The sequence below is a fragment of the Penicillium hordei genome (assembly GCF_028827395.1).
Source record: "Penicillium hordei strain IBT 12815 chromosome Unknown utg000005l_segment0_segment0, whole genome shotgun sequence".
In the NCBI taxonomy this organism is placed as follows: domain Eukaryota; kingdom Fungi; phylum Ascomycota; class Eurotiomycetes; order Eurotiales; family Aspergillaceae; genus Penicillium; species Penicillium hordei.
Window position 1 is genome coordinate 2,762,400 of NW_026623146.1, and position 24,780 is coordinate 2,787,179.

Below are 24,780 nucleotides of genomic sequence, written 5' to 3' on the forward strand. Positions count from 1 at the left end.
GCCCGTGGGAGTTATTGCTTAACTGCTCAACGCTCTTGGTCACATTGAACTGTCCCAAAAAGGCAATCAGAAAATCTATCGGATTAACGGAATATCCGTTATTGCGCTAACTTCTTTCGGTGGGGTCCCCACAACCCTCTCTGTTCCCGTGACCTTGGGCGGAACGGATCTCATTCTACTAATCATATCACGACAATATCTCACTTCGTCCATCCCATTGCTCGAGGCCTCTTGTGAGCACTAAGTTTGGGCTGAATAGTCGCTGGGCCCGTTGCTACCTGTCTCCTACGTCAATCTAACCCCCGGCACCTCCCTCCGTCACACGGCCAAGCCCCTCGTGACCCCGCCGCTCATCTCTCAATTGTGGGCGCACTCGGAAACCGCCTGTCATCGTCAAGATGGCGCGTGTCTATGCCGATGTCAACGAGCATATGCCTCGGTCCTACTGGGATTATGACAGTGTCAACATCTCTTGGGGTGTTCTTGAAAATTATGAAATCGTTCGCAAGATAGGTGAGCGATGATCAAACCCTGTCCTAGTACAGCATGTCGGAGCTAGTTGCCGCAAGCTGTGAACTGCAGATAAAAATTAAGAACAAACTTTCTGACTATTAACTTCAGGTCGGGGAAAGTACTCCGAGGTTTTCGAGGGCATCAACGTTGTCAACTACCAGAAATGCGTTATCAAGGTCCTCAAGCCTGTCAAGAAAAAGAAGATCAAGCGTGAGATCAAGATTCTGCAGAATCTCGCGGGTGGGCCCAATGTCGTAGCTTTGCTGGACGTTGTTCGCGACAACCAGAGCAAGACTCCTAGTCTGGTCTTCGAGGCTATCAACAACACCGACTTCCGCACACTGTACCCCCGCTTTTCCGATTACGACGTTCGCTTCTACGTTTTCGAGCTGCTTAAGGCGCTGGACTTCTGCCACAGCAAGGGCATCATGCATCGGGATGTGAAGCCCCACAATGTCATGATTGATCATGAGAAGCGCAAGGTTAGTGGGCTTATCAATTAGTTGTGGCAGAAAACCATGTTCCTGACTTATTATAGCTTCGTCTGATCGATTGGGGTCTGGCCGAATTCTACCACAAGGGCACGGAATACAACGTCCGTGTTGCATCTCGTTATTTCAAGGGCCCCGAGCTGCTCGTTGATTTCCAGGAATACGACTATTCTTTGGATATGTGGTCCCTGGGTGCTATGTTTGCATCCATGATCTTCCGTAAGGAGCCTTTCTTCCACGGGGGCAGCAACACGGACCAGTTGGTCAAGATCGCCAAGGTTCTTGGTACTGAGGAGCTCTTTGAGTACTTGGACAAGTACGACATTGAGCTGGATCCACAATACGACGACATCCTCTCCCGTTTCCCCCGGAAGCCGTGGCACTCGTTTGTCAACGCAGAGAACCAGCGTTTCATCAGTGACGAGGCCATTGATTTCCTTGACAAGCTTCTGCGCTACGACCACGCTGTAAGTTGTTCTAATATAACTTATTATAAGGTGCCCATGCTGACTTATCTGAAAGGACCGCTTGACTGCTCAGGAGGCCATGGCACACGCATACTTTGACCCGGTGCGTGCCGATGCCGCGGCCCTTAGCCACAACAATGTGACACTTCCCTGAATTCCTCTCGCATAAACTGTTGATGATCATGGCTCTGATCTCCTTACTGCGATGGCCGGTTTCCAAGTTCTCCGCGTGTTGCCATCAAGATTGCGTCGGGGCATCACGACAATTACGTACCTTTTGCATTTGAAATTTGCCGATATGAACGGTACAACGATGATCGAAAACATGAAATGAGCTTGGTCTCCGTACTCCCTGTTCCTCTTTTTTTTTTACTAGCCTTTCTCGAATGATGGGCTGCGGCAAACGATCAAATCCTGAATGAAGACGACTTTGATGACAAGACATCATGACATTTAATTTGCTGGGTTCCTTCCAAGCCTTTTATCGCCTAGGTCGTTTGGCATGTCAATGAGCGTGATAAACCAACGTCTTAGATGGGGAAATCACTCTTCTTTTTCATCTTTTCCTATTTGTATAGCGCTGCTCGTGGGTTTCCTTAATTGATTTCTCCCTTGTTAGTTGAATTGGTGTTTTGGCCTTTCTACCGGGTGCTTCGTGTTTCAAGGGATGCCTTTTCCTAAGACAACCCATTGCATTTTCTTAACGCTTCCCTTTTTATGAATGAACCATTGGATGAGATTTCAAAGAAAAAAAATCAACAACCCCTAAAATTGGATGGATTGTATGGATTGGTTGGACATCTTAGGTAGGGATTTATATATGACGCGCACACATATATGTCTTGACTCATGTATATGTATAGAATGATATAGTATAGTAGACTCGAGATCAAACTAGAAACCCGATATCAAGTATGAACCAATGTGCAATTTAGTGAAAATAAGTCACTTTATCACAATCTTCCTTGTTCTTATAGAGGTACACGGGTAGCCTCAGATCACCCGTTGGCTCCAGCGTATCACGTGAGGGTTATCGTGTCTTTCTGGCCGAACAAATAAAAGAAGAGACGGATTGCAAGCAAGGAACGCGCGAAAAGAAAAGAATACAATATACCAAATGATACCCGATGAGCGTTGACTCATATAAACGCGCCTCATTGACCTGCCCGCCGACTCCACCGAACCTCCCACCGAGCCCCGCGCTCTCATTCGTTCATTCAGCGTGGGAAATTTAATTGCCCGCATTTCGCACAACCACCCCTCCTTATACCTCTCCATCTCTCAAGATACTTATCCGGCGATTCGTGGCGCGATCGGCGCCTTGGAGATTTACTCCTCAATATCGTGCATTCTCAAGGATGGCTCAAAACTCTGCCCAAATCCCCAGTGAGTTTCCATGACTCATTGTCAGATGTCGCAGAAGCTTACAGTGAACAGCGGGTGAGCCTACGGCTCCCGTGACCAGCGCAACCCCCCAGATCGCCGATGCTACAAAGGATACCCAAGGTCAACAGGGCGAACCTGCCGGTGCTCCCAAGGTGAAGACCGAGAAGGAGTGTATGTTGCCACCAAAATCTATATTGGGACCTTTCCTCGAAGTCACTATACCCTGAACATATGCTGACACCATGGGTTATTTCTAGTGGAGAAGGAGCGCAAGAAGGCCGAAAAGAACAAGAAGTTCGAAGAGAAGAAGGCGGCCAAGGCCTTGGCTGCCGCCAGCAAGGCCGCAGCTCCCAAGGTCGAGAAGAAGGCGAAACCCGAGAAGGACAAGACCGCCGATGCCTACGATCCCATTGCCATTGAGGCCGGGCGTCTCGAATGGTGGGAGGAGCGTGATCTCTTCAAGCCCGAGTTCGGACCTGATGGCAAGGTTAAGCCGGAAGGCTCCTTCGTCATCCCCATTCCTCCTCCCAATGTTACCGGTTCTCTTCACATGGGTCATGCCCTCACCAACGCCCTCCAGGATACCATGATCCGGTGGCAAAGAATGAAGGGTAAGACTACCCTGTGGCTTCCTGGAATGGACCACGCCGGTATCTCGACCCAGAGCGTCGTCGAGAAGATGTTGTGGAAGAAGGAGAAGAAGACCCGCCACGACATTGGCCGAGAGGCCATGGTCAACTTGATCTGGGATTGGAAGGATGAATACCACAAGAACATCAAGAACGCCCTGCGCCGACTTGGTGGTTCGTTCGACTGGAGCCGTGAGGCCTTCACCATGGACCCCAACCTGTCAGCTGCTGTGACCGAGACCTTCGTTCGCCTCCACGAGGAGGGTATTATCTACCGTGCCAACCGCTTGGTCAACTGGTGTGTGGCTCTGAACACCTCTCTGTCCAACCTCGAGGTCGAGAACAAGGAGATCGAGGGCCGCACGCTTCTCGATGTCCCTGGCTACGACAAGAAAGTCGAGTTCGGTGTCCTGACTCACTTCTGCTACGAGATTGATGGAACCACCGAGCGCATCGAGATTGCTACCACTCGTCCCGAGACCATGGTCGGTGATACTGGTATTGCCGTCCACCCCGACGACAAGCGCTACCAGCACCTGATCGGCAAGAGCGCTCGCCATCCATTCTTGGACCGTCTGCTCCCTATCGTTGCTGACCCCGAGGTCGAGCCCGAATTCGGTACTGGTGCCGTCAAGATCACCCCTGCCCACGACTTTAACGATTTCAACCGTGGTAAGGCCCACAACCTGGAGTTCATCTCTGTCATGAATGACGATGGTACCTTCAACAAGCACGCTGGTCCCTTCGCTGGCATGAAGCGCTTCGATGCCCGTTACAAGGTCATCGAGAATCTTAAGGAGAAGGGTCTGTACGTGAAGTGGGAGCACAACCCCATGAAGGTGCCTCGTTGCGCCAAATCCAACGATGTCATTGAGCCTATCATGAAGCCCCAATGGTGGATGAAGATGGAAAGCCTGGTTCAGCCTGCCATTGATGCCGTTGAGAATGGCGATATCATTATCCGCCCCGAGTCCGCCGAGAAGAGCTACTTCCGCTGGATGCGCAACCTCAATGATTGGTGTCTGTCCCGTCAGCTTTGGTGGGGACACCAGGCTCCTGCTTACTTCGTCAAGATCGAAGGCGAGGATGGCGATGACAGTGACGGTAATCTCTGGGTCACTGGCCGTACCGAGGAAGATGCTCGCAAGAAGGCCGAGGAGAAGTTCCCCGGCAAGAAGTTCTCTCTCGTCCGTGATCCCGATGTTCTCGACACTTGGTTCTCTTCTGGCCTGTGGCCCTTCTCTACTCTGGGCTGGCCCACCAAAACCCACGACTTCGAGAACCTTTACCCCACCTCCGTTCTGGAGACCGGTTGGGATATTCTCTTCTTCTGGGTTGCCCGTATGATCATGCTTGGTATCAAGATGACTGGCCAGATTCCTTTCCGCGAGGTCTACTGTCACTCCCTGATCAGAGATTCCGATGGTCGCAAGATGTCCAAGTCTCTGGGCAACGTTATCGATCCTCTGGATGTTATGGAGGGTATTCAGCTGCAGAGTCTTCACGACAAGCTGCAGTTGGGCAACATCGCCGATAAGGAGATTGCCGCTGCTACCAGATACCAGAAGAAGGCCTTCCCCAAGGGTATCCCCGAGTGTGGTGCCGATGCGCTTCGCTTCGCCCTCGTCTCTTACACCACTGGCGGTGTGTTTCACCCTATGTCCCCATTTGATTCTGTTTACTAATAATGATTTTTGCAGGAGGTGACATCGCTTTCGATATCCAGGTCATTCACGGCTACCGTAAGTTCTGTAACAAGATCTACCAAGCCACCAAGTTCGTCCTCGGCAAGCTGGGCGATGACTTCAAGCCCCAGGCTGGTGTTAAGAAGACTGGCAATGAATCTCTCTCTGAGCGCTGGATTCTGCACAAGTTCAACACCGCCGCTAAGGAGATGAACGAGGTTCTTGAGCAGCGTGATTTCTCCAACTCCGCCCAGATCTCCTACCAGTACTGGTACTCCCAGCTGTGCGATGTGTTCCTCGAGAACTCCAAGTTCCTGCTGGCAGACGAGACCTCAGCCGAGACCAAGGAGTCTGCCAAGCAGACCCTCTACACAGCCCTCGAGGGTGCCCTGACCCTGATCCACCCCATCATGCCGTTCGTCACCGAGCACTTGTGGCAGCGTCTGCCCCGCCGCGCGGGCGATGAGACCATCTCGATCATGAAGGCCAAGTACCCCGAGTACCTCGCCGAGTTCGACGACCCCGCCGCTGCTGAGGCCTACGAGCTCATCCTTAACACTTCCAAGGCCATCCGTTCGATTCTGTCCCAGTACGACGTCAAGACTCAGGGTGACATCATTATCCAGACCTACGATGCTACTAGCCAAAAGACCGTCTCCGAGGAGATGACCACCATCAAGTCTCTGGGTGGTAAGACCCTCGGCGAGCTCTCCCACCTCGGCCCGGAGAACAAGAACCCTCCTTCTGGCTGTGTGGTGGCTGCTGTCGGTTCCGAGGCTGCTGTCTACCTTCGCGTCTCCAAGGAAGTTGCCCTGGAGCAGGAGGAGAAGGCTAAGGCTAGTCTCAACAAGGCCCGTGAGACTGTCCGCAGGTCACAGGGTATCATCAACGGCCCTGGCTGGAAGGAGAAGGTCAAGGCTGAGGTCCGTGAGCAGGAGGAGAAGCGTCTGCGTGATGCCGAGGGCGAGGCTGCCCGTCTCGAAGAGCAGGTTAAGGAGTTTGAGAAGCTGCGCTTGGAGTAAATTGTCCGTTATTGGATAGATTTAAACAAAATATATCAATTGATTCCCTTCTTTCAGACTGTGCTTTATGGATGTATTTCTCCACGGCCTAGATCGGTTAATTCTCAGTAGATAGCCTAGAATTTGGGGATCAATGCTAACCCTAATTCAGCACCCCGGCTCGCCAAGAATACTGATCCCCAACAGAGGCAAGATTGGCACTATCGATGCAGTTTGATATGGCTTACGCTTTTCTCTGCATACGGCATGCATCATGTTGCATCGCAACCTTGGAAATATTTCAATTCGGGCAGCACTCTCAACCGATCGAACCCGATGTTATCATCAACTCTCTTTCCCTTACAAATTCACCAATTGAGGGGTTATTTACGGGGGTAGAAATGAAGTCCGTAAATATGATTTCTATTCCAGGTTAATTAGACATCTTTAAAATTCTACTACCAGTGATGTTAGCATCTTTGTACGATCTCATTTCATCCCGATATATGTAGTATATATTTATTTGTGCGGTTTTGACATATCCGTGTGCAATATACGTTATATATATTTTGATATACCTAACTAGGTTGGGCAATATATACTAGAAAACAGAAAATACATGTGATTATTTCTTTGGAGGAAAAGGTTATCTACGTAGAGGTCTGCGTGGTCTGCATGGTTCATCTGCACTCGAGATCAAAAGAAGTAGAAAAAAAAGAAAAAGACTTCAATCGGCCAACTTTCCATATTTGATACGAAATCCAATAAAAGGAAAGTACAAGTACCTCTGCTAACATTCCAATAGAGGAAAAATACAAAAAAATAGTTTCCCTGGGAATCGAACCCAGAACCTTTCCGGAACACATGCGAATCGCATTTGTTAACGGAAAATCATAACCGCTAGACCAGGAAACTGCTCGGCCACTTGGGCCAATTGATGGAAGAAGCAGTCTTCATTGACATCATAAGTCTAAGTCTATTCTTCAAGCATCAATGATCTTCAATTCACCCATTTCGCTTTTTCAACCTTCCAACCTCCGAAGGGCAAATCAACATTTGATTCACTGCAGTTAATACAATTAAGCCTTTAGTCAACTTTCCCCCCCCTAGTTTCAAGCTTCGAATACTCTATCGTTCGCCAGCATATGGTATGCATCAAGTGAAAAGGGTAAGAGGGCAACATATCCACGCCTAGGCCCTTGGGTCTCAAGGATTCCTATGCGGAGCAAAGTATTTCATTATACCAAAGGTTTATTGGGAGCTTTACCCGGGAAATTGGGATTGGAATATCGGGTATCAACAAGGATATGGCTGCGTTGGACTAATGGGACTACATCTAGCACCGGGGCAGAAAATTGAGATACGCATGCATGAACCGCCCATCAACATAAAAGATTGAGCCCCTCGGGCCACAATCTCTTCCACTTGGTACACTGCAAGGCTGACGTGCAGATAAATAGTAGCTGACTGACGTGACGTGGTTGTATTTTGGGGGATGTATAGGAGGATGTCAACGAATAACTTCATCACTTTCCTTCACCGACTCACTTGTCTACCCTTGCTCTTCTACACACTATTGATAAGCAGAAATAAAACTGAAAAAAAGAAGGTTGTTTATACTGATTTTTCTTAGTTGGAAATGGGCAGCAACAGAGCCGCTGTGCTGGTGACCATATTGATACTATGGAAGAACTTGTTCATAAGTATCTGACTTATTCTCAAGTATTCAAGTATCTGCAGACTGTTTTCAAAGACTCACAAACTCTCTCTCTCTCTTCATTTTTTTTTGAATTATCCAATCAAACTTCATCTTGTGTGATCTCCTAAAAAAACAGCAGCCCAACACGATGGCTCATGACATAACATTTATGGCCTGGAAAAACGAGTCAGTGGCCTCCTCATTTGTTCAACGATATGTGATGGAAAACTTGATCTATTACCATAACGCCCTCAACGCTGTTAGGGAACTATGCGACCGGGTCCTTTCCGACCATGGAATAGCCCATGCCGCAGAGTTCCGGCTCAAGTAACCAGCGAGTCTTGAAAAAAAAACTTGCAGACCGTGAGCGAAAGCGAGGATTTCCATACCAAACCATCGAGGACATCAACAAGGACATCGTTGATCTTGCGAGAGTGTGCATCTTGGTGCACATACCATCTAACCAAACAAAAGCCAGCGAGCTATTGCACGATGCCTTCATGGTTAAAAAAGTTGGTTAACCACCCGAAGCAAGATGAGATCAACGGAGGCCAACAGACGAACCAAGGCTATGTCGCGACCCATCTTTATGTCTTGCTGAAAAGTGGAGACGCTCATGACCGAGGGCTACAACTCAGCGACATGAGACCGGTCGAAATTCAAGTGATAAGTATAGGATTGCGTGCATGGATAAGCTTGGAGCACGACATAATATACAAGCCTAAGGGCAAACCACCACCTGCCCTTCTCCCTCAACTAGAAACGAAGCAGATGCTTGTGAACGTGAATAAGAATCCCCACGAGTATATGGAAGAAGTGCAGAACAACATAGCAGTGAATATGAAACGATCACTTCGGTCTATCAATGACGTCGGTTGGGTTTTTTAGGAGTGGCTCGAGGAGCAACAGTAGGCATGGTTTTATGGTCGAGCAGCCGGGTTATACACATCACTTTTCAAGTTCTTGCAATCGTGCGATATGGACACTTACGAGGGATTGCGATAGGTGCTTGAAGCAAGCTTCGGGTTTGACTCGGAGGCTGTGTACTCGAGGCTTGCGAGCGAATATCCGACTGGAAGCTTGATTCTGGTCATTTTTATTATAGACCGTCTGCTATTGACCGGTGGTGGAAGTGAAAGTGGAAGTGACGGTGTGGATTGCATTGAAGATTATCGGATTTACGTGTATAAGCTCTAGGCGATGATGAGCACTTTTGTGTGGCTGGATAAGCTTTTTACCCCTGTATTAACGTGGCAAAAAGTCTTCGTAGTCTAGAACCAGGAATCTCTCCGAGATGGACTCGTTTTGCTTCGCAGCACTCGATGTGATTTTTTCCTTGAAGGGAATCCGCTTGGGCCGGATGATATTGCTATCGTTGATCGACTTTGGAATTGGTTTGAGGGTCAAGATAACAGGTAGATTAGGTTGACCTTTGCCATTTCTAAAAATAAGATGTTCAGAAAGAGAAAGGATGCGCTGAAGGTAATCGAGCCTCTCATGTATGGACTGAGACACTGAAATTGATGTGTTATTGGAATTAAAAAAGCATCTAGTCTTGATAATTATCTAAGTTTTTTTAAGTTTTTGATTTATTTTACGAAAAGAGATCAAAATCTAGTACCTGACTCCTTCAGAGCTTGTCTGAGTACATGTAGTTTCGTACTTCGAAAAGCATCTGTGACACAAGTAAACCGACAACTGCTCTCGAGATCAAATAGTGGAAATTGAGATCCACACGATCAAGACCCGAAACTTGACTCATCCCAAGAGATCACATCTGATTGGCGTTGGACATTGAAGAGAAATGTGAGGGATCGAGATCCTGTATAGCACCCATCGTATATGCTGTGTAATATGACAAGATCCTAATCGCCAAGTGGAACCATTCTCCGTTCTCTGCTTCTCCGCTATTTGATGTGGCAAATGAAACATTGGCAAAATGCCAAAGAATGCAAGCCTGAAGAATATCATATGGCACTCCCGATATAATAGTGTGAAAGGAGTAGATGGGGTTCATATGTTAGAGCTCATCTAATTAGCGGTCAGCCTTCGGGGGAGGTTGTAAACTTGTATCGGAAATCCCATGAGTAGATATAAAATCCCCACTCATTTGGAGGTAGTCAGCCTTGGTCAACAGCAATATAGATCTCGGAACGGAACTAGTCTCTTGGCCCCCCTTACCGCATCTCCTTCAATCACCAACTCTACGGTAGGCTCCGAAATTTGTCGACTCAAAAACAAGGTCAGGGGGATTTCTGAATCTGCAAACCCCACTCGACTTCTCTTTCTTTCATCAAGACAAAACGGAGGAGTTTAGTCTGCACAAACCCACATTAAGACCAGTTACGACCACGATGTCTTTGTCCGAAACAACACAAGGTTCTGAAGCCCCATAGGCACTGGAAGTTTGGTAGTAGCCTGCTGACTTGAGCGTTTTGAAAAGAAGCGATACCTCCGCCACGGAATGGTTCACAATCAACGGTGTTTTAGTAGGAGATGACCTAGACCAATTTGTTTCCCCATTGCAAGTGAGAACCTGGAGACAAATGAGCGCTTTCGCGGAGATGGAGGGATTCCACGGATTTCGCAACATAGATCGTGTCTTGCATTGTTGGCTGTATTATGGAGCGACCGTCAATGGATGGGGCAGTGGCCGCGACCATGTCCGTTGGGAACGGTTCGCGACGAAACGCAAAATCATTACGATACCAAAAACAGGCCAGTATACGAGTGAACGTTTAAGGCTGTAAATCTCTCCTTCCTTACAGAGAGCTCTGAAAAGAAGCCAGAGAGGTCTCTGCATCTGGGCATTAAGCCATTTAGTAGCTCGGTTGACTCTCAACGAGAGAGATCTATGTAATCTTACGACCCGAAAGAGAAATGCCATTATGACAAAGCTTGCGAATATTATCGGGGCCCAGAACCATTCTGATGGATCCAGTCGTCCGCAGAAGCATTAAGTACCATGGATTCCGCCCATTCCTTGTTCGGCCCAGGCTTCAGATAGCAGCCGAGGATGCAAATAGCGGGGTTAGCTTTGGTATTCTTAGAAAGAAAAAGCCATTTGTGATTTGCCGTAGGTAGTAGGCCAGCAGCTAGTAATGTCGTAAGCATGCCCATCGCGAAGCAACATTGTTAGACATGAAAGATGTGTCAGACAGGAGAACCATGCCAGGTCAAGAATAGTGCGCCATTTCAAGGCTGCCAGGCCACTTTGAAGCTGTGCAAATTCGCTGAGAAGGATTGCAAAGCCAGTGACAATCTGCAGGTCACTCATAATCAAAAGGCACTGTTCCAGGTGTGGGCGTCAGCGAGATTCGGCAACAGAAAGAATCAGTCCAGGGGCTATACAATATATATTGAACGATGACACTAACTGACAAGAATTGGTAGCTTGTCTTGGGCAGACCATACCTTGATCAGCACTCTCTCAAGCCAAGACATAGTACGTGGTGACAAAATTTTGCGGGAGCCCAGGACACTTTCTGAAACATATGCCGGCCCGATCGTAACCACTTTAGCAAAAAGTCGTCCAATGGGTTAAGGTGATCCCACATAATACCTTCCTGGGCTGTGTTTGCGTCTGCATCGAATGGATCTATCGAAGGGTCGTAGACGGTGAGATAATACACGATTATGATAAGAACAGCAAGGGCTGCGGTCGAAACATAGCTAATAACAATCTAAAAGAGGTCAGAATAAAAAAGTACCACTTCTTGAGGAGCACTTGACTCATTCTCGCCCCGCTGATGTCGTTGTCAGGTATATAACGCCCTGGTGGCGCTGAGCAGTCGGCATGGAACAATTCAGCCATGACTACACGAGCACGGAGCCATATACAGGAGGCATAAATATGGCTATAGAAACCTCAAGAAGGCGGTACAGAACAGATGCGGAATTTCTCCTGCGGACTTTCTCCTTATAAAGATTGCTCGATGATCATGTGCACAGCCCCATAGCGGTGAGGCTGAGCCGTATGAAGATCTACATCAGACATAGTTCCACACGTCTCGACATTGCCCACTCAAAAGGAAGGGAGATAACGCCCGGATCCTAGAACGTCACATGTCGGGTGTTTAGAATGAACAGCAGAAAATAGGATTCATACTAAAGACCAAGAAATTCCTCCTATAGGTACGTCTGCCTGAAACAGCAGTTCCAGGCAAGGCTTTACCTGATGTGTCAAGGTATTCCTTCAACTTGTAATACTTCAACAGACCCCAATCCAAGATTTAAATTCTATGTAGGATATTCATAAGTATGTCTGTTGGAGAATTGTGCGGCTCATGATGAAGAGACAGCTCGCATCCTCTACCTAGTCAATGAGTTTGACGCCGTAGACCCTGACTTTCTTGATAACAGAAAAAAGTGTTTGTTCCAGCCTTATGAAAAAGATGATGCGAAAATATGAAAGATCCCGGCTAGTGAAGCCACATATGAAATTGTGAATAACCGTTTAGATATCCAAAATGTCCCTCTCCATTCGCGCCTTGCTTCCGAGCCAACTGAAGCCGAGACAATGCGAGCTACAAGGGCAGTTATGAGATATCTTCAGACGTACTTCACTTTTCGATGCGAAGGAAGAACGAAGAGGCTTCTCTCTGATGAGCTTGGGTGAGCTGAGATTGAGTGTCACTTCTTATGCTTTTACAGACGTGCTCGAAATGTTTTTCGCCATTCTACTTTCTTGTACTCTTTCCTAAACCCAATCCTAAAACACGCTAGTCTGTGGTCGACTTAGCGGATCTCAAGGGGCCGTGAAATCACCTGACGACGAGTCCAAGGGCCCCGCTTTGAGCTAAGAGGCAAGTAGCCCCTTCGTGTACCCTCAAGATAACGAGTGGTAGTCTGGATATGGCATCCGCCTCCTTTGATGGTGGAAACTATGGACTTCAGGTGGGCCATAACACGGGATCTGCTATAGCAGATCAATCTTCACTGGGTAAGTAAGAAGCAATCATTTACGTGGGTAGAATTCACTGACAGCTCAATCACAAGAAATTAACAATACAACAACCACTGGAGGTGGTGCTCATTTTGGGAGAATTTCAAGCACAACCGGTGATATATTAATAATAAGTAAGAAAAGAGCGAACGGAGTGAAATCATAGTTACTAATTAACCAGACCATGAACCTCAAAATCAGGTCACTTCTATGCCTTCCGGCCTAGCCGGGTATAGACGAGCAAGAGATGACAGTTCTGATGAGTCTTCTAGCTTCTCAGACAAGCATAGAATTAAAAGAGCTCGCCAGGACGACGATAGTGATTCTTTTTCTTCCTGGGGAAGCGACGTTTGGAGAGAGGTTGTTCTTACAGAGGAGAGGTCTCGGAACGCTCCGGAGTCATCACAACTGACTCGGAATAAAGAGGATCACGAATTCACCCAAGATAGACTTGTCTCTAGGGAATCTCAGGGTGATAAAGACTCATCTTCGGAGGAATCGTCGGAGGAATCTTCGGAGAACGAAGGAGTCGAGTTGACGGATAATGACTCTGATTCTTTAGGAGATAAGCAACTTTCGGTTTCTTTCGATAGCTCGGAGGAAGATTTAGAGTAGAATGTGTATCAAGTTCCGCAACCTTTCGATGAGCTTCTTACGAATACATGTAGCACTATAGACTTTAGATTATAGCAGTAGATCCTAACGTCTAGAAAGGTATGAACGTCCAAGAGCATTGTAAAATGCGAGTTAAGGTGTAAGCGAACGGCCCAACGCTAATAAAAACCTAAGAGATAGCATTTGATTTACTCCCTATAAATATATCTGATAGATGGCCCTCCCTTATGTGCGACTGCCATTCCAATTATTAGTGCCCGTATTATGGCCGATCTACATACCGCTTGACTACCTGAAAAAGTAACCTCATATATATTGCCGACCTCTGGGATCCACGATTTCGAGAGTACATAGGAAATAATTCTGAAGGTAATTTGGTCATCTTCTAGTTAGTGAACGTGCCTGCTCTCTGGTCTCTTAGATAGCCAAAGTTCGCTGAGATCCGTCGTCATTGTGTTTCGAGTGCGTTCATGCTCTAAAGGGCTTCGTCTTAGCTTATCTTTGTAACTTTGATATGCTTCTAGATAGCGTTCTCGAGAGATCGTGGTTATACCTATCTCCCAGCGTATAGTTTTAGACGTATTTTCGGACCAGATCAAAATTATCCTTTAAGCTCTTAATTAGTACCTCCCTTTTTAGTATGAAGACATATCACATACAACTAGGTGCTTTCAATTGTGAACTAGCCGATGGCTTAATAAGAATGGACCTAGTATGTCCTAAAGGTCCGGGTCTTTTCTTTGTTCTATAACCCTACTAACCATCGATCTCCAGGAGAAAGCTTTGTAGTGGTAGAATGTTTTGTCCAGTACTTAAGCTTCTTAGAAAAGTTCATGTATACCTACCTATATTTGTTCATGACTTTAGTAACACCAGTTTTCTCTAGATTTTCTTTCGCTACAACTCATGTCTTATCATTAGAGATCTAGGGATTCTTGAGAGCAGAGAGCGGAAGCTATATTATGCTTCTAAGTCAGACCAGAAAGTCACATATTGTATTATATATTTTGCTTCATCAAGGCTATTAATAAGATCACGAAGGTAACCGATGTTAGATATAGCGAATAGTGTGATGCCAAGAGTACCGGCGGCGTGAAGGGATCTATATGTTCTAGAAAGGGATGGCAAACTGGCCAAACTGGTAAGACCCGTCAGATTAATCTAAAGTTAACTAACTCTATTACGATATCAGCCGGGAGTGTGGAGGCGATCACTGTCGCTTAGGCGGCTCAAAACAAAACTGTGACTATAGAATGGTGGCCCAGGATGCCGATGTGCTAATAGGACCCAGCTGCTACAACTCGCGTTCTCTGCAACTATGCACATCATCCATTTCAGTTTTCTCAAAATGAACGATGAGTCCTTGGATCTCTTTTTTTCGATTCATGGCAAGCTACTCGGCCGAGACAATGAATCGTGACCTTTCCCAACTTTCACTTCTAGATACACCCCATCCGCCATCTATGTGAAGTTATAAACGCAAGAATGTCTAGTTCTGATAAAAGCAATGCAGTCTATCTGTTCTCACATGGCAAGAGCGTTTTGCCATTCGAATTCCCCCGAAAATCAACGTCTGTCCAACTGAGCCGGTCAAATGAAAGATTTCGACATATTCACCCAAACGTAACTCGTTAAGTATCACTCGACATCTCCTTGGTCTCCTGATATATTCTGAGCTTCGGGAAGCACAAACTACGCCTTAGTATCTGCTCTTTGTGAGACCATAGATGCGACATGCCCATTGTAACAATTGCCAAGGTAAATGTTGCAACAACATAGATCCAGATTTTCCTAGATACTTGGAATTCTTCAGTTGTCCCATCATCGAACTTGAACAAGTTCATCCCGAAGATAGACTATTAAGTGGTGAGAACAAATTATATTTTGGGGCATTGAGGTAGAACTCCTACCGATGCAAGGCTTGCGGGTAAATAAATAACCGTCAGGAAAGCGACCACCTTGTTGGCCCTAATCATGCGGTCATTCAATTGAACCATTCGGTTGTTGAGGTCGAGTATCTCGTGAGTCATCCTGACATCCAACCCTAATGTAGACTTGAATGCCGGTCAGCGGATTTAGTGACTATATTCCGGATGTTTTGGCTTACCATGTTTAATATGTCCTTAACCTTCTCCTTCAGCACGTCTACCCCAACAACACACCCCTCTAGACGATCTTTGTGGTATCCCACACACGTGACAAGTTTTTGAAAGCCGTTGTCTGCACTGTTATGCTGTGAACTCAGAACACTGCTCAAATCACCTAATTTTGCGAGAGTGTCCAATATTACCCTCAATCTGTATGAGGTAGGCACTAAAAGGTCGCGTGTGTTGTGAATATCCGTCAAGTTGGTTGCACCCCCAGCAGTCAAAATGCGATCGACATTTCTCAAAATGAAGTCCAGGGATTCATCAGTCTGAAATAACGGTCAGAAATTCTAAGGAGTAAGTATTAGTAGATACTGACATGTCTATCCACTTTGTGACCTAAGCTGTTCATATAGGAGCGCCAATTATCCAGATAAGAAGAGAAAGCCGCAGAATGAAGTGCATACCACGCATGGTCTGAGCGCAGCCCCTGCTGGGAAAGCGAGGCATATTTCTCAATTTCTTTCTGCATGGGTGTATCAGAACGGACATGAAAGAAGATCCAGAGATTTTGAAGGTCGTTAGGATCATGGTGGTGGAAAACAGCCATTTGGCGCATAGTCCACCTGTGAACTCCCCCTGGCAGTGGCGTTGGAAATGTGAGTCTGTAAGAGATATCTAACATATTGTGTAAGGCCATTTGGTGCGTGAAAAAGTTCTGGGGAGTGCTCACCTTGAATACCATTCTCGCCACTTTGTACTTTCATTCCTCCTTCACCTACAGCTGCACTCATGGGTTTGTCCCCGAATGTCGAAGTCAAGTTCCATAACTCGTCACCAATACTATAGGTGTCCTTGAGCGTCTGTAGAGCATCCCTTGAGATTTGGAGCGGCAAGATTGATGACTTGGAGTGTATGGAGCTGGATCCCACAGAAATCAGAGTAAGACAGGGAAAGAATTTATAATTTAATATAAATCTTACATGATACGTAACTTTGGAAGTGGTGTGGTTGAAATATGTTCTTGGAATAAGCCGCTGTTGTTGAAAACACGAGCAATGAGCGTATGTGATGTGTCAACTATTGAGGCACAAAGGTCAGCACCCATTCAGTTTGTTCAAATAATTTGAAGCACACCATCGCTCTGGTAAACAGATATGCCAGCTAGATTGCCAGGGGGACAGAATGTAGAATATATTGAATTGGTGGTCATCTTTATTGGGAAATTCTATGGAGAATTCTCTGTTCGATGCAACCAGGCTTTGGGAAAGATTTTGCAGGATCCCAGACACCCGAGGGAACCAAGCCTTAAATGTGAATCCCGGGCTTAGATAAGAACAATGAAAAGTTGAAACACTTTAGCGTGTTATACTAGAGGTTCATTAATACATTATCCTAGAAAACAAGGCCAAATACAGGCAGTTCGCACCCGACTAATGAGAAGCCCATATCCTTTACCCGCAGCACAGGTCACATTAGTCAATTTTAGGCTATGTGATCTAAATCTCAGATATATTTTTTCCCATCACGCCCACTTTGAAAATGGGGGTGGGAGGGCTGAGGCCGGGCGCAGCCATGCAAGGTGCAGCCGCTTGGATACCAACAGGAGGCACCCCCTTTAGGATCTAAGCCAAGGCAGATTCCAAGGTTGAGGCAAATTCATTCAAAAAGCAAATAACTCGGATCGCTGAAAATAAGTTCAAGAAACATCGTATAAAGCTGGTTCTTCAGCCCTAGTTAACCCGTTCATCCTCGCAGAGGTCCCTATTTAAACTAAATGTTAGCCCTCGTGCAGAATACTATGACATTGATAAAATCTGCGTACGATATCTCGTACTAGATAGAGAGAAATCATGTTAGCAAAAGACAAGCAATATTATGCTCAGATCACGGGAGACTTGCCTCTTCCACTTCTCGTGGTGCTAGAAAAGTAATTCGGCCGCAAAAATACTGTAAGATTGGCTTTAGCCTTCCCATCAAGCCTCTATGGAGAACAGTATTTGCTCACTACAACTTCGATATTGCACCCAAATAACTCGTAAAGCCTACTCTCAAGCTTTGAGCGGTCAATATAACCGCTTATTCCTTCTCTGAGTGTGGTCGAAACCGGTCCAGTTGGTGAACGGATTGAAGACATTTTGGGGGTGAGGCTGTGTTGACTGGAATTTTGGGGCCAAGTCCGGAGTATACTCTAGCATAATGCGGATCAGGACCCCAAGACAAGAAGAGTAAAATTTAATGGAATCAATGAGAAGGGTTATCACCTCCGTACCAGTACCAAATTCGTCTTCCGAAGAGCCGCTTCGTAAAGCCCTAAGATCATGCCAAGAACTTACGAATGTTTTAATTTCATCGATATATGTCATCAGACGCCACGCACCCACGGGGTTTGTTCCATTAAAGACACAAGTGCGGCTGTAATACTCAAAATCAGCCAATTATTCGTTTTCCAGCCTCTCCCTCATGCACCAGCTCTGCCATCTCGTGGTCGCCGACGCATGTTTTGGTTCCCGCGACGACGCGGCATACGCCTATAGGTGCATATTGTGTGACCTTTGTTAATTTCACCCGCAGAAATTGGTGAGGGGTAAAAAAAAAGCAAATTACCCAGATTTCGGGGATCGATTCGCATGCGGTATCGCCCATTTCTACTTATATCTGGCATTAACATGTGCATCAGCCATATTTCTTGGGAAAATCCACGTGGGGAAAGATAGCCGCAGTAAGCACGGGGTAATTCTGGAGAGCTACGTATTAAACTAACCTCCCAGCCTCCCAAGGTTGTCTTCCGCCGATAACCGCAACTTACTTCTTTGTACGGAGTAGCTATTCAGCCTCTATCTCCCGAAGGTCCTTCCTAGTACGAATTTAGTGCAGTTTATCATAGGGTGGCTTTTGGTGTGGTCCGTTCGCTTTTTGGAAAGACGTCAGATCAACTGCAAATCCACCCTGTGAGCCTTAGTGTTAAAATTATGGTCACAATGTGTACTCCGTAGAAGAAGTTATGTAGAAATTTGGAGACTCTTCCAAATCCTCTCAACTCTTTATTGACTCAGCAAGAGGTTTATTCCACCTGGTCCCAGGACCCATACTTCTAGCCATCTCACAAAGATCTCACCAGTTATTCCCCCCTGGTTACTCTGTTATATACCAGGATCTGTCAAGTCGTCACAAAAGTGCCGATTGGCGAGGCTGCAAGATGAGTGCAGATGCCCAACACTGGGGTCGCCCAACGTAACACATCATACTCCCAAACCCTGTCATATCAAAAACCCTCTAATGGCTTTGATCAATCAGAACAGATAACCCACTCGACAATACAGAATCCTCCGAATTAGAGGCCGATGTCAGAGCTTTCCACAGTAATCTTAGCCTCGATATTGTCGTCGATTTGCGAACCCTTATCAACGGCGCGAGACTCGCAAAGCACCGATTGCGCAATGTCCCGTCCGGGCTTACCCCCGCGGAGTTGGAGACTTTAAGCAGGGAGAGCTCGGAGAAATATTTGTCGTTCTTGCAAACTAGGGGTCTCCTTGTTACCGTTATGGCCACGGCCTGTGCGGCAATCACACAGTATGTCCATCATGCATGTCAACTTGGTGTATTGTTTTGACATTTGTGATAGGGGATGGCAGCAATCAACAATCAATGGCAGCGCGCTTTTGAAGTGGCAAGATGACCTCGGCCTTGATACTGGTCGTGACATGCTTTTGATTGGATTCATCAATGCAGCTCCTTGGCTTTCCGGCAGTCTTATGTATGTTGTCTCCCCACTCCAACCCAATTGAGAACAATCACAACATGTTACTTTTCATCCAGCTCTAAACTAGACCACAGAGGAACATGGTTGAGCGATCCACTCCAAGAAAGATTTGGGAGACGCCCCGCGCTCTTTCTTTCTGCTATTTTCTGTGTTGCTGTTGTGATAGGTAGTATTTTGCCCCCGAAGGCTGCTTGATGGTGACTGATCCGGATATTGAACACAGGAACAGCTCATTGCCATTCATGGAAGACACTACTGGCCTGTCGAGTACTTCTTGGTGTGGGGGTATGTTGATCCTGTTTTCTATTTCTCTCTGTTCCATACCAGTTCAACGTCCTACTATCTGACACACTTCCACCTGCATAGATCGGATCAAAAGCTTCAATAGCCCCTATATTTGCCGCCGAAGCAGCACCTGATAAACATCGAGGTAAAATCTTGATGTTGTGGCAACTTTTTGATGCGCTGTACGTTTGAACTCTCTTTACAAGTTCACTTTACAAGCCATTACCTAACTTTCTTCCAGTGGAATATTTCTCGGTTTCTTCTGTGCACTTATTGTTATGGACAGTTGGAGAGTACTCTTGGCGACCGCAATAATTCCCGCCATCGTTCTTCTCTTTTTGGTGTTCATGTGTCCGGAGTCGCCCCGATTCCTGATACAGAGGAACCGATATGCCGATGCATATAAAAGCCTCCTCGAGCTCCGAGGAACACCCATCCAAGCTGCCCGAGATCTTTACTACATTCACGCTCAACTTCAAACTGAGGCTATCACAATATGGAATCCCCACAAAGAGGAATCGTGGTGGTCAGAACGAGAAAGGATCTACGCCTACCAAAGTTGGATCAACAGAGGCAATTTCTTCAAGCGGATGATGTGTCTTGCCACAAATCCACGAACTCGAAGAGCGTGCACGGTGGCTTTGCTAGTAATGGCGTCGCAACAACTATGTGGTGTAAGTTTCGCTACATACACGTCTCGAGTCTTCTTTGCACTTGACTGACAGCTAATCCTTTCAAATAAAACCAACAGATCAATGTTTTGGCCTTCTACTCATCCGAACTTTTACATAGCGACCAGAGTAGCTCGACCAAGCCTAGTGACGCCTTGTTTACTTCTCTCACGGTCGTCAAATGGTACAATTTCGGTATGTGATTATGAAAAGAACATCATGACTCCGTAGGGTTTCAACTAATTTGCAAAAAAAAAAAAAAAAAAAAGCTTTTGGTCTAGCAAACTTCCTTTTCACTTTGCCTGCATATATCTTTATCGACTCGCGTGGACGCCGACCTCTGCTACTAGGTTCATTTCTTGGGATGCTTTTGAGTCTGATATCAGTCAGCGGCTTTTTCAAAATCGAGGCACACAATACTCGATTAATCCTGGTAGCAGTATTTAGCTGCGTACCTTTCGTCTTTTGCTACTCGATTGGTGCTGGGCCCATTCCATTTACATTGAGTGCAGAGGTTTTCCCTCTGTGCGTACGCGGTAACTTGATCCTCCCATTCTCATTACCATTGGCGTGGACTAATAAATGACAGAGGTGGGAATGAGTTTCAGTGTTATGGTCAATTTCCTTGGTCTCGGGCTTTTAGTACTCTTTGTGCCTCAGTTGACCAGTAAATTCCACGGCGAGGGGAATCTTCTCTTCTTCTTCTCGTGAGATTACTCTTTCTAATGCTTCATCTGCTTAAGTACTGACTTATATTACAGAGGCTTGAATTTATTGGCACTCGTCTTGATTTTCTTCTTGGTTAGTCTCGTCGGTCTCTTTTGCACTGCGTTTCAGGCTAATAATTCAGGTCCCCGAAACCAAGGACGTATCACTAGAGGACATGAACTCGATATGTAAGGCTTTATTCTTACTCCAACTGGGAGGGCTTTTCATTGCCATGATTATATGCTGATAATATCATAGTCGGTCGAGCAACAGAAGAACATGTTCGGAACCACTTGAGCAGTCCCCTCTATGGAAGGCCATCACGCCAGGGAGATTGTTGGGATATAGCTCTGCGAGGCAGACAAGATGTATAATTTATTGAAAATGTCATAAATATGTAGGAGGTGCCTTTTGTCAATATTAATGAAAAGGTGTTAATTCACAGTTGAATATTTAAAAGTCGAATGATGGGGGTTTTAGAACCAGAGGCAATAAAACCAACAACAAATGAGAAATCATTATCATGTAAAAATTAAGACCTTGTGCGCGGACGTTCTCTCAGTACATTCTTGAGCAATTTCTTCATGTCGCGAGAGCTTCCTGGTGGTATAACGTAGCCCATTGGAAGGGTTGCACCCGCACCAACAAGCACCTGGACAAGCACGGGCTTCGCTTCCTGTACAGCATATTGCAAAGAGTTCTTCTCCAAATTGCGGAGTCCTGAGTTGTATGTTCTATTCAAATCTGCTCCCCCGTCCAACAGTGCCTTGAACTTTCTGCCCCACACAGAGTCTGGCCCTAAAGAGCTATATGAATCCTCCGGCGCAAGGTTGATGTGCAGCATCATTGGCGTCGGATATGATTTCTGTTTTGATAGAGTTCCTTCGCCATCGACTGTAGCATCAGGCGGAAGCTGATCAAAGACCATCTTGCGCTTAAAGGCCTTGATGACGTCTGCTTGGGCTCGATTGCCGGGTTTCACCGCAAAGTGAAGGCAGTTAAACTTCTCTTGTTGGACGCAGATTCTGTAGTCTGCACCTCTCTCCAAAAGAAATGAGACAACGCTGGCATGACCAAGGAAGGCTGCGTGCATGAGTGGAGTTTTGCCCTCGCACAGTTCGTTCAACAGAGATTTGGTACCGGCGTTGGAGTCAGAACCGGTTTCCGCATCAATATCAGGATCGAGATCAGCATCCATCACAGCTCTTACAGTGTCGACATCACCCATGCCAACGGCAAGATAGAGTGGCGTTTGGTTGTGGGACGAGAGGGTTCGTACGTCCAAGTTTCGGTTGTGAGATTTTCGTTGATACTTGGAAAGCTCTTTGATTATAGCAGCATTGGTCATTTTAATAGCATGGATCAAAGGTCGGTCTCCCTCGTAGGTCTGTTCAACATCAACCTCGTCTTCCAGAATTTGACGGACTTGGTTGATGTCCTCGTATTTCATGACATTGACAAGAACGCCCACGTCTTTTACTGACCGAGGTGGGTGGTTTATGCTGATACTGGTAAAATCAGTACTGCTTTGAGACATGCCTGACATGGTTGAAGATCCGCTTAGTGAGTCTCGCAGATTAATCTGAGTAGACGGCAACGTATCAGATTTTGAACGTGTGTGAGAGTGATAAAGTGCTTGTAAACCGGTTCGAACATCACGTGCCGATGCGCGTTGCTGGAAATCTATCTGAAGCATTGAGCTTAGAAGATTCTGCATTTTCTCAGGGACATCCGGGTTGAGGGAAGAGCGATATCGGGTTGACAACTCCTCAATCCAAGTTTTGACAGTAGAGTTAAGAGCTGGGGGTTCTCCTCGATAGAAAGAATCGTCGAAGGCGTGTCCGTCGGGCGATTCCTTTCGCCTTTCGTCAAGTTCGGGCAGACTTTCAGGATCAAGACCCAAGGCGAAAACGCGCACCAGTATGCACCCGAACGACCAGACGTCGCTCCTTCGTTGAGAAGTAGCTTCTGGTGCCCGGTAGGGACCCCCTCTGGGAGGATGGTCAATTAGGCTAGCGGAGTATCCTGAGTCACGCCTCCCAGTTCCTGATAGAACACGCTTTGCTACTCGCGAGACGCCGAAGTCGGAAATTCGCCAAACTCCAGTAGAAGAGCCCTCCTGCTCGAATACCAAAATATTCCGGGGCTTGAGATCTGCGTGGCAGATAGCTACGTGGCGAGAGTCCTCCCCTAGACTTTCAAGTTGGAGATTTTTGTGGAGGAAGTGAATGGCAGATGCAACCCCTCTGGACTCCTGGATTAGATCTTTCAGGAGATCTGTGGTACTTGGCATCTCATTGTAACCTCCGGTCAAGAAATCTTCCAAGTCCATGTGTGCCCATGGCATGATGATGTTCAAGTCCTTTCCAATGAAAAACATCGCAAGATGGGAAACGATTCGCTCGTGCTTGGTCGGGCTTGATCGGAGAAGTTTCAATTGTTTCATTTCAACCTGAAATCTCTTCTCGGGGAAACGTTTTCGGGCAACTATGAGTTCCTTCTACAAGGAAAAGAAACCCGTAAGTGACTAGCCGTGTCAGGTCATGCACCATGAAACTTACTGAATAAGGCGCCTCGGGTATACCCCGGTGATCACCCACATGGCCCAGGATAATATGGTTCGGAGGTATGATCTCCCTGGTCACTTCCCCGAAGCCACCGTCTCGAACCACAGGCTCCTTCTCCTGCCGCAGTGGCAACCGTTCATGCTTTCCATAAGAAACCTCTCTATTCTCATTGAGGACTATTGGAAAGTAAGTCCACATATGACCCACGAAGTGGGTGGCCAGGTTGGTATCGCCAAGAAAGGAGTTATCTTTAAGTTCCTTCTTGGTGAAATTGGGGATATTTTTGTCGCGGCGACGATCGCGGTCAACATTATTTGGCGGGAAGAAAATTTGTTTGAACCTCGACCATCCTGACCAATCTCGAGGAACGACACCGGCGAGGATGGATATCATACACAGCAAGCCCTCTCGCGCTTCATCTATATGTGATGGATGCAGGGTTGGATCATGGGCCATCAGAAACCGTTCCAGCCGATCCCCGGCCCATACCTCTCGGACCCTGTCGTAAGGGATAAATGCCTCTGGTGTGCCGTAGTTGTATATCGCTTCCTTTAACCTCTTGTGAATATCCCCTAAGCTCATTGGGACGGGGCTGACCAACAAAATGGTCAGCAAGAGCAGGGCGAAAGTAATCTTCGTCGTGAGCGTAGCCTGATTATGTCAATATAGGTTTGTTCGAGGAAGGGCATTCGATGAAGAGTGTGCGGCAAAAGGGGGGGGGGGGGGGGGAGGGAGAGAAGCTGAAGCCAGAAAGAGATGGATGTCAGCAGAAAGCTTGGAAACAGCAAAAGATTCACAATTATAACGACACAGCCCTCCATTTTTGATCTTTACCTGCCAAGATCATGGGGCGCAGAAGTGCGGCGCAGTTTCAAGAGTTGTTGGGTTTATTGTGTCTTGCCTCGTTGCCTTTTTTTTTTTTTTTCATAAAACCAATATAGTAACGATAGGTTGGTAATAAACCGAGATTTGAGCCCCGTTGGCATCGGAATAGTTCGCGCGGGGAAGCCCAAGGGTTCCCCTTCCCCCTAAGAGTGTGGAGTAACTCGGTATCTCAACCCATAGATATAGTTGGTTCTTTCATTATGAAGTCGGAGGCAACTTATTTTTCATGAAAGAGTATTCATTATATTAATGAAAACGCCTCACAAATGATTCCATTCTGCCCAACGAGAGGGGGAATTGTTAGGCAGTAAAGACTACAGTAGTAAGTGCGCTACGCCACTGCGTCATTGCGTCCGAGCTCGAGGTGATCGCCATTGTTTATA

General features: G+C 46.6%; 9 protein-coding genes across 9 annotated transcripts; 7 read left to right on the forward strand and 2 right to left on the reverse strand.

Moving 5' to 3' along the window:
* Positions 1-398: 398 nt before the first annotated feature.
* On the forward strand, positions 399-1,625 carry N7537_009971 (casein kinase II subunit alpha/alpha'; the record flags this gene model as incomplete). Its single annotated transcript, XM_056901025.1, has 4 exons — positions 399-513; positions 622-995; positions 1,052-1,471; positions 1,527-1,625. 4 exons carry the CDS (start codon positions 399-401, stop codon positions 1,623-1,625), a joined length of 1,008 nt encoding a protein of 335 aa, XP_056749693.1.
* Positions 1,626-2,829: 1,204 nt separating this feature from the next.
* On the forward strand, positions 2,830-6,193 carry N7537_009972 (valine--tRNA ligase; the record flags this gene model as incomplete). Its single annotated transcript, XM_056901026.1, has 4 exons — positions 2,830-2,857; positions 2,909-3,028; positions 3,115-5,130; positions 5,187-6,193. 4 exons carry the CDS (start codon positions 2,830-2,832, stop codon positions 6,191-6,193), a joined length of 3,171 nt encoding a protein of 1,056 aa, XP_056749694.1.
* Positions 6,194-8,019: 1,826 nt separating this feature from the next.
* N7537_009973 (uncharacterized protein) lies at positions 8,020-8,202 on the forward strand (the record flags this gene model as incomplete). The annotated part of the gene is made up of 1 exon (XM_056901027.1): positions 8,020-8,202. The coding sequence occupies one exon, from the start codon at positions 8,020-8,022 to the stop codon at positions 8,200-8,202; it is 183 nt and encodes a 60-aa protein (XP_056749695.1).
* A 161-nt stretch (positions 8,203-8,363) lies between these two features.
* Positions 8,364-8,759, forward strand: N7537_009974 (uncharacterized protein; the record flags this gene model as incomplete). Its single annotated transcript, XM_056901028.1, has 1 exon — positions 8,364-8,759. One exon carries the CDS (start codon positions 8,364-8,366, stop codon positions 8,757-8,759), a length of 396 nt encoding a protein of 131 aa, XP_056749696.1.
* A 4,267-nt stretch (positions 8,760-13,026) lies between these two features.
* N7537_009975 (uncharacterized protein) lies at positions 13,027-13,431 on the forward strand (the record flags this gene model as incomplete). Its single annotated transcript, XM_056901029.1, has 1 exon — positions 13,027-13,431. One exon carries the CDS (start codon positions 13,027-13,029, stop codon positions 13,429-13,431), a length of 405 nt encoding a protein of 134 aa, XP_056749697.1.
* A 1,631-nt stretch (positions 13,432-15,062) lies between these two features.
* Positions 15,063-16,731, reverse strand: N7537_009976 (uncharacterized protein; the record flags this gene model as incomplete). Its single annotated transcript, XM_056901030.1, has 7 exons — positions 15,063-15,287; positions 15,342-15,485; positions 15,539-15,847; positions 15,898-16,196; positions 16,252-16,439; positions 16,502-16,598; positions 16,656-16,731. 7 exons carry the CDS (start codon positions 16,729-16,731, stop codon positions 15,063-15,065), a joined length of 1,338 nt encoding a protein of 445 aa, XP_056749698.1.
* Positions 16,732-18,717: 1,986 nt separating this feature from the next.
* N7537_009977 (uncharacterized protein) lies at positions 18,718-19,306 on the forward strand (the record flags this gene model as incomplete). The annotated part of the gene is made up of 3 exons (XM_056901031.1): positions 18,718-18,752; positions 18,816-19,091; positions 19,144-19,306. The coding sequence occupies 3 exons, from the start codon at positions 18,718-18,720 to the stop codon at positions 19,304-19,306; spliced, it is 474 nt and encodes a 157-aa protein (XP_056749699.1).
* A 169-nt stretch (positions 19,307-19,475) lies between these two features.
* N7537_009978 (uncharacterized protein) lies at positions 19,476-21,319 on the forward strand (the record flags this gene model as incomplete). Its single annotated transcript, XM_056901032.1, has 9 exons — positions 19,476-19,566; positions 19,670-19,748; positions 19,808-20,240; positions 20,318-20,432; positions 20,507-20,773; positions 20,827-20,944; positions 20,999-21,038; positions 21,088-21,133; positions 21,204-21,319. 9 exons carry the CDS (start codon positions 19,476-19,478, stop codon positions 21,317-21,319), a joined length of 1,305 nt encoding a protein of 434 aa, XP_056749700.1.
* A 158-nt stretch (positions 21,320-21,477) lies between these two features.
* N7537_009979 (ankyrin repeat and protein kinase domain-containing protein) lies at positions 21,478-24,094 on the reverse strand (the record flags this gene model as incomplete). Its single annotated transcript, XM_056901033.1, has 2 exons — positions 21,478-23,445; positions 23,507-24,094. The coding sequence occupies 2 exons, from the start codon at positions 24,092-24,094 to the stop codon at positions 21,478-21,480; spliced, it is 2,556 nt and encodes an 851-aa protein (XP_056749701.1).
* Between the last annotated feature and the right edge of the window lie 686 nt (positions 24,095-24,780).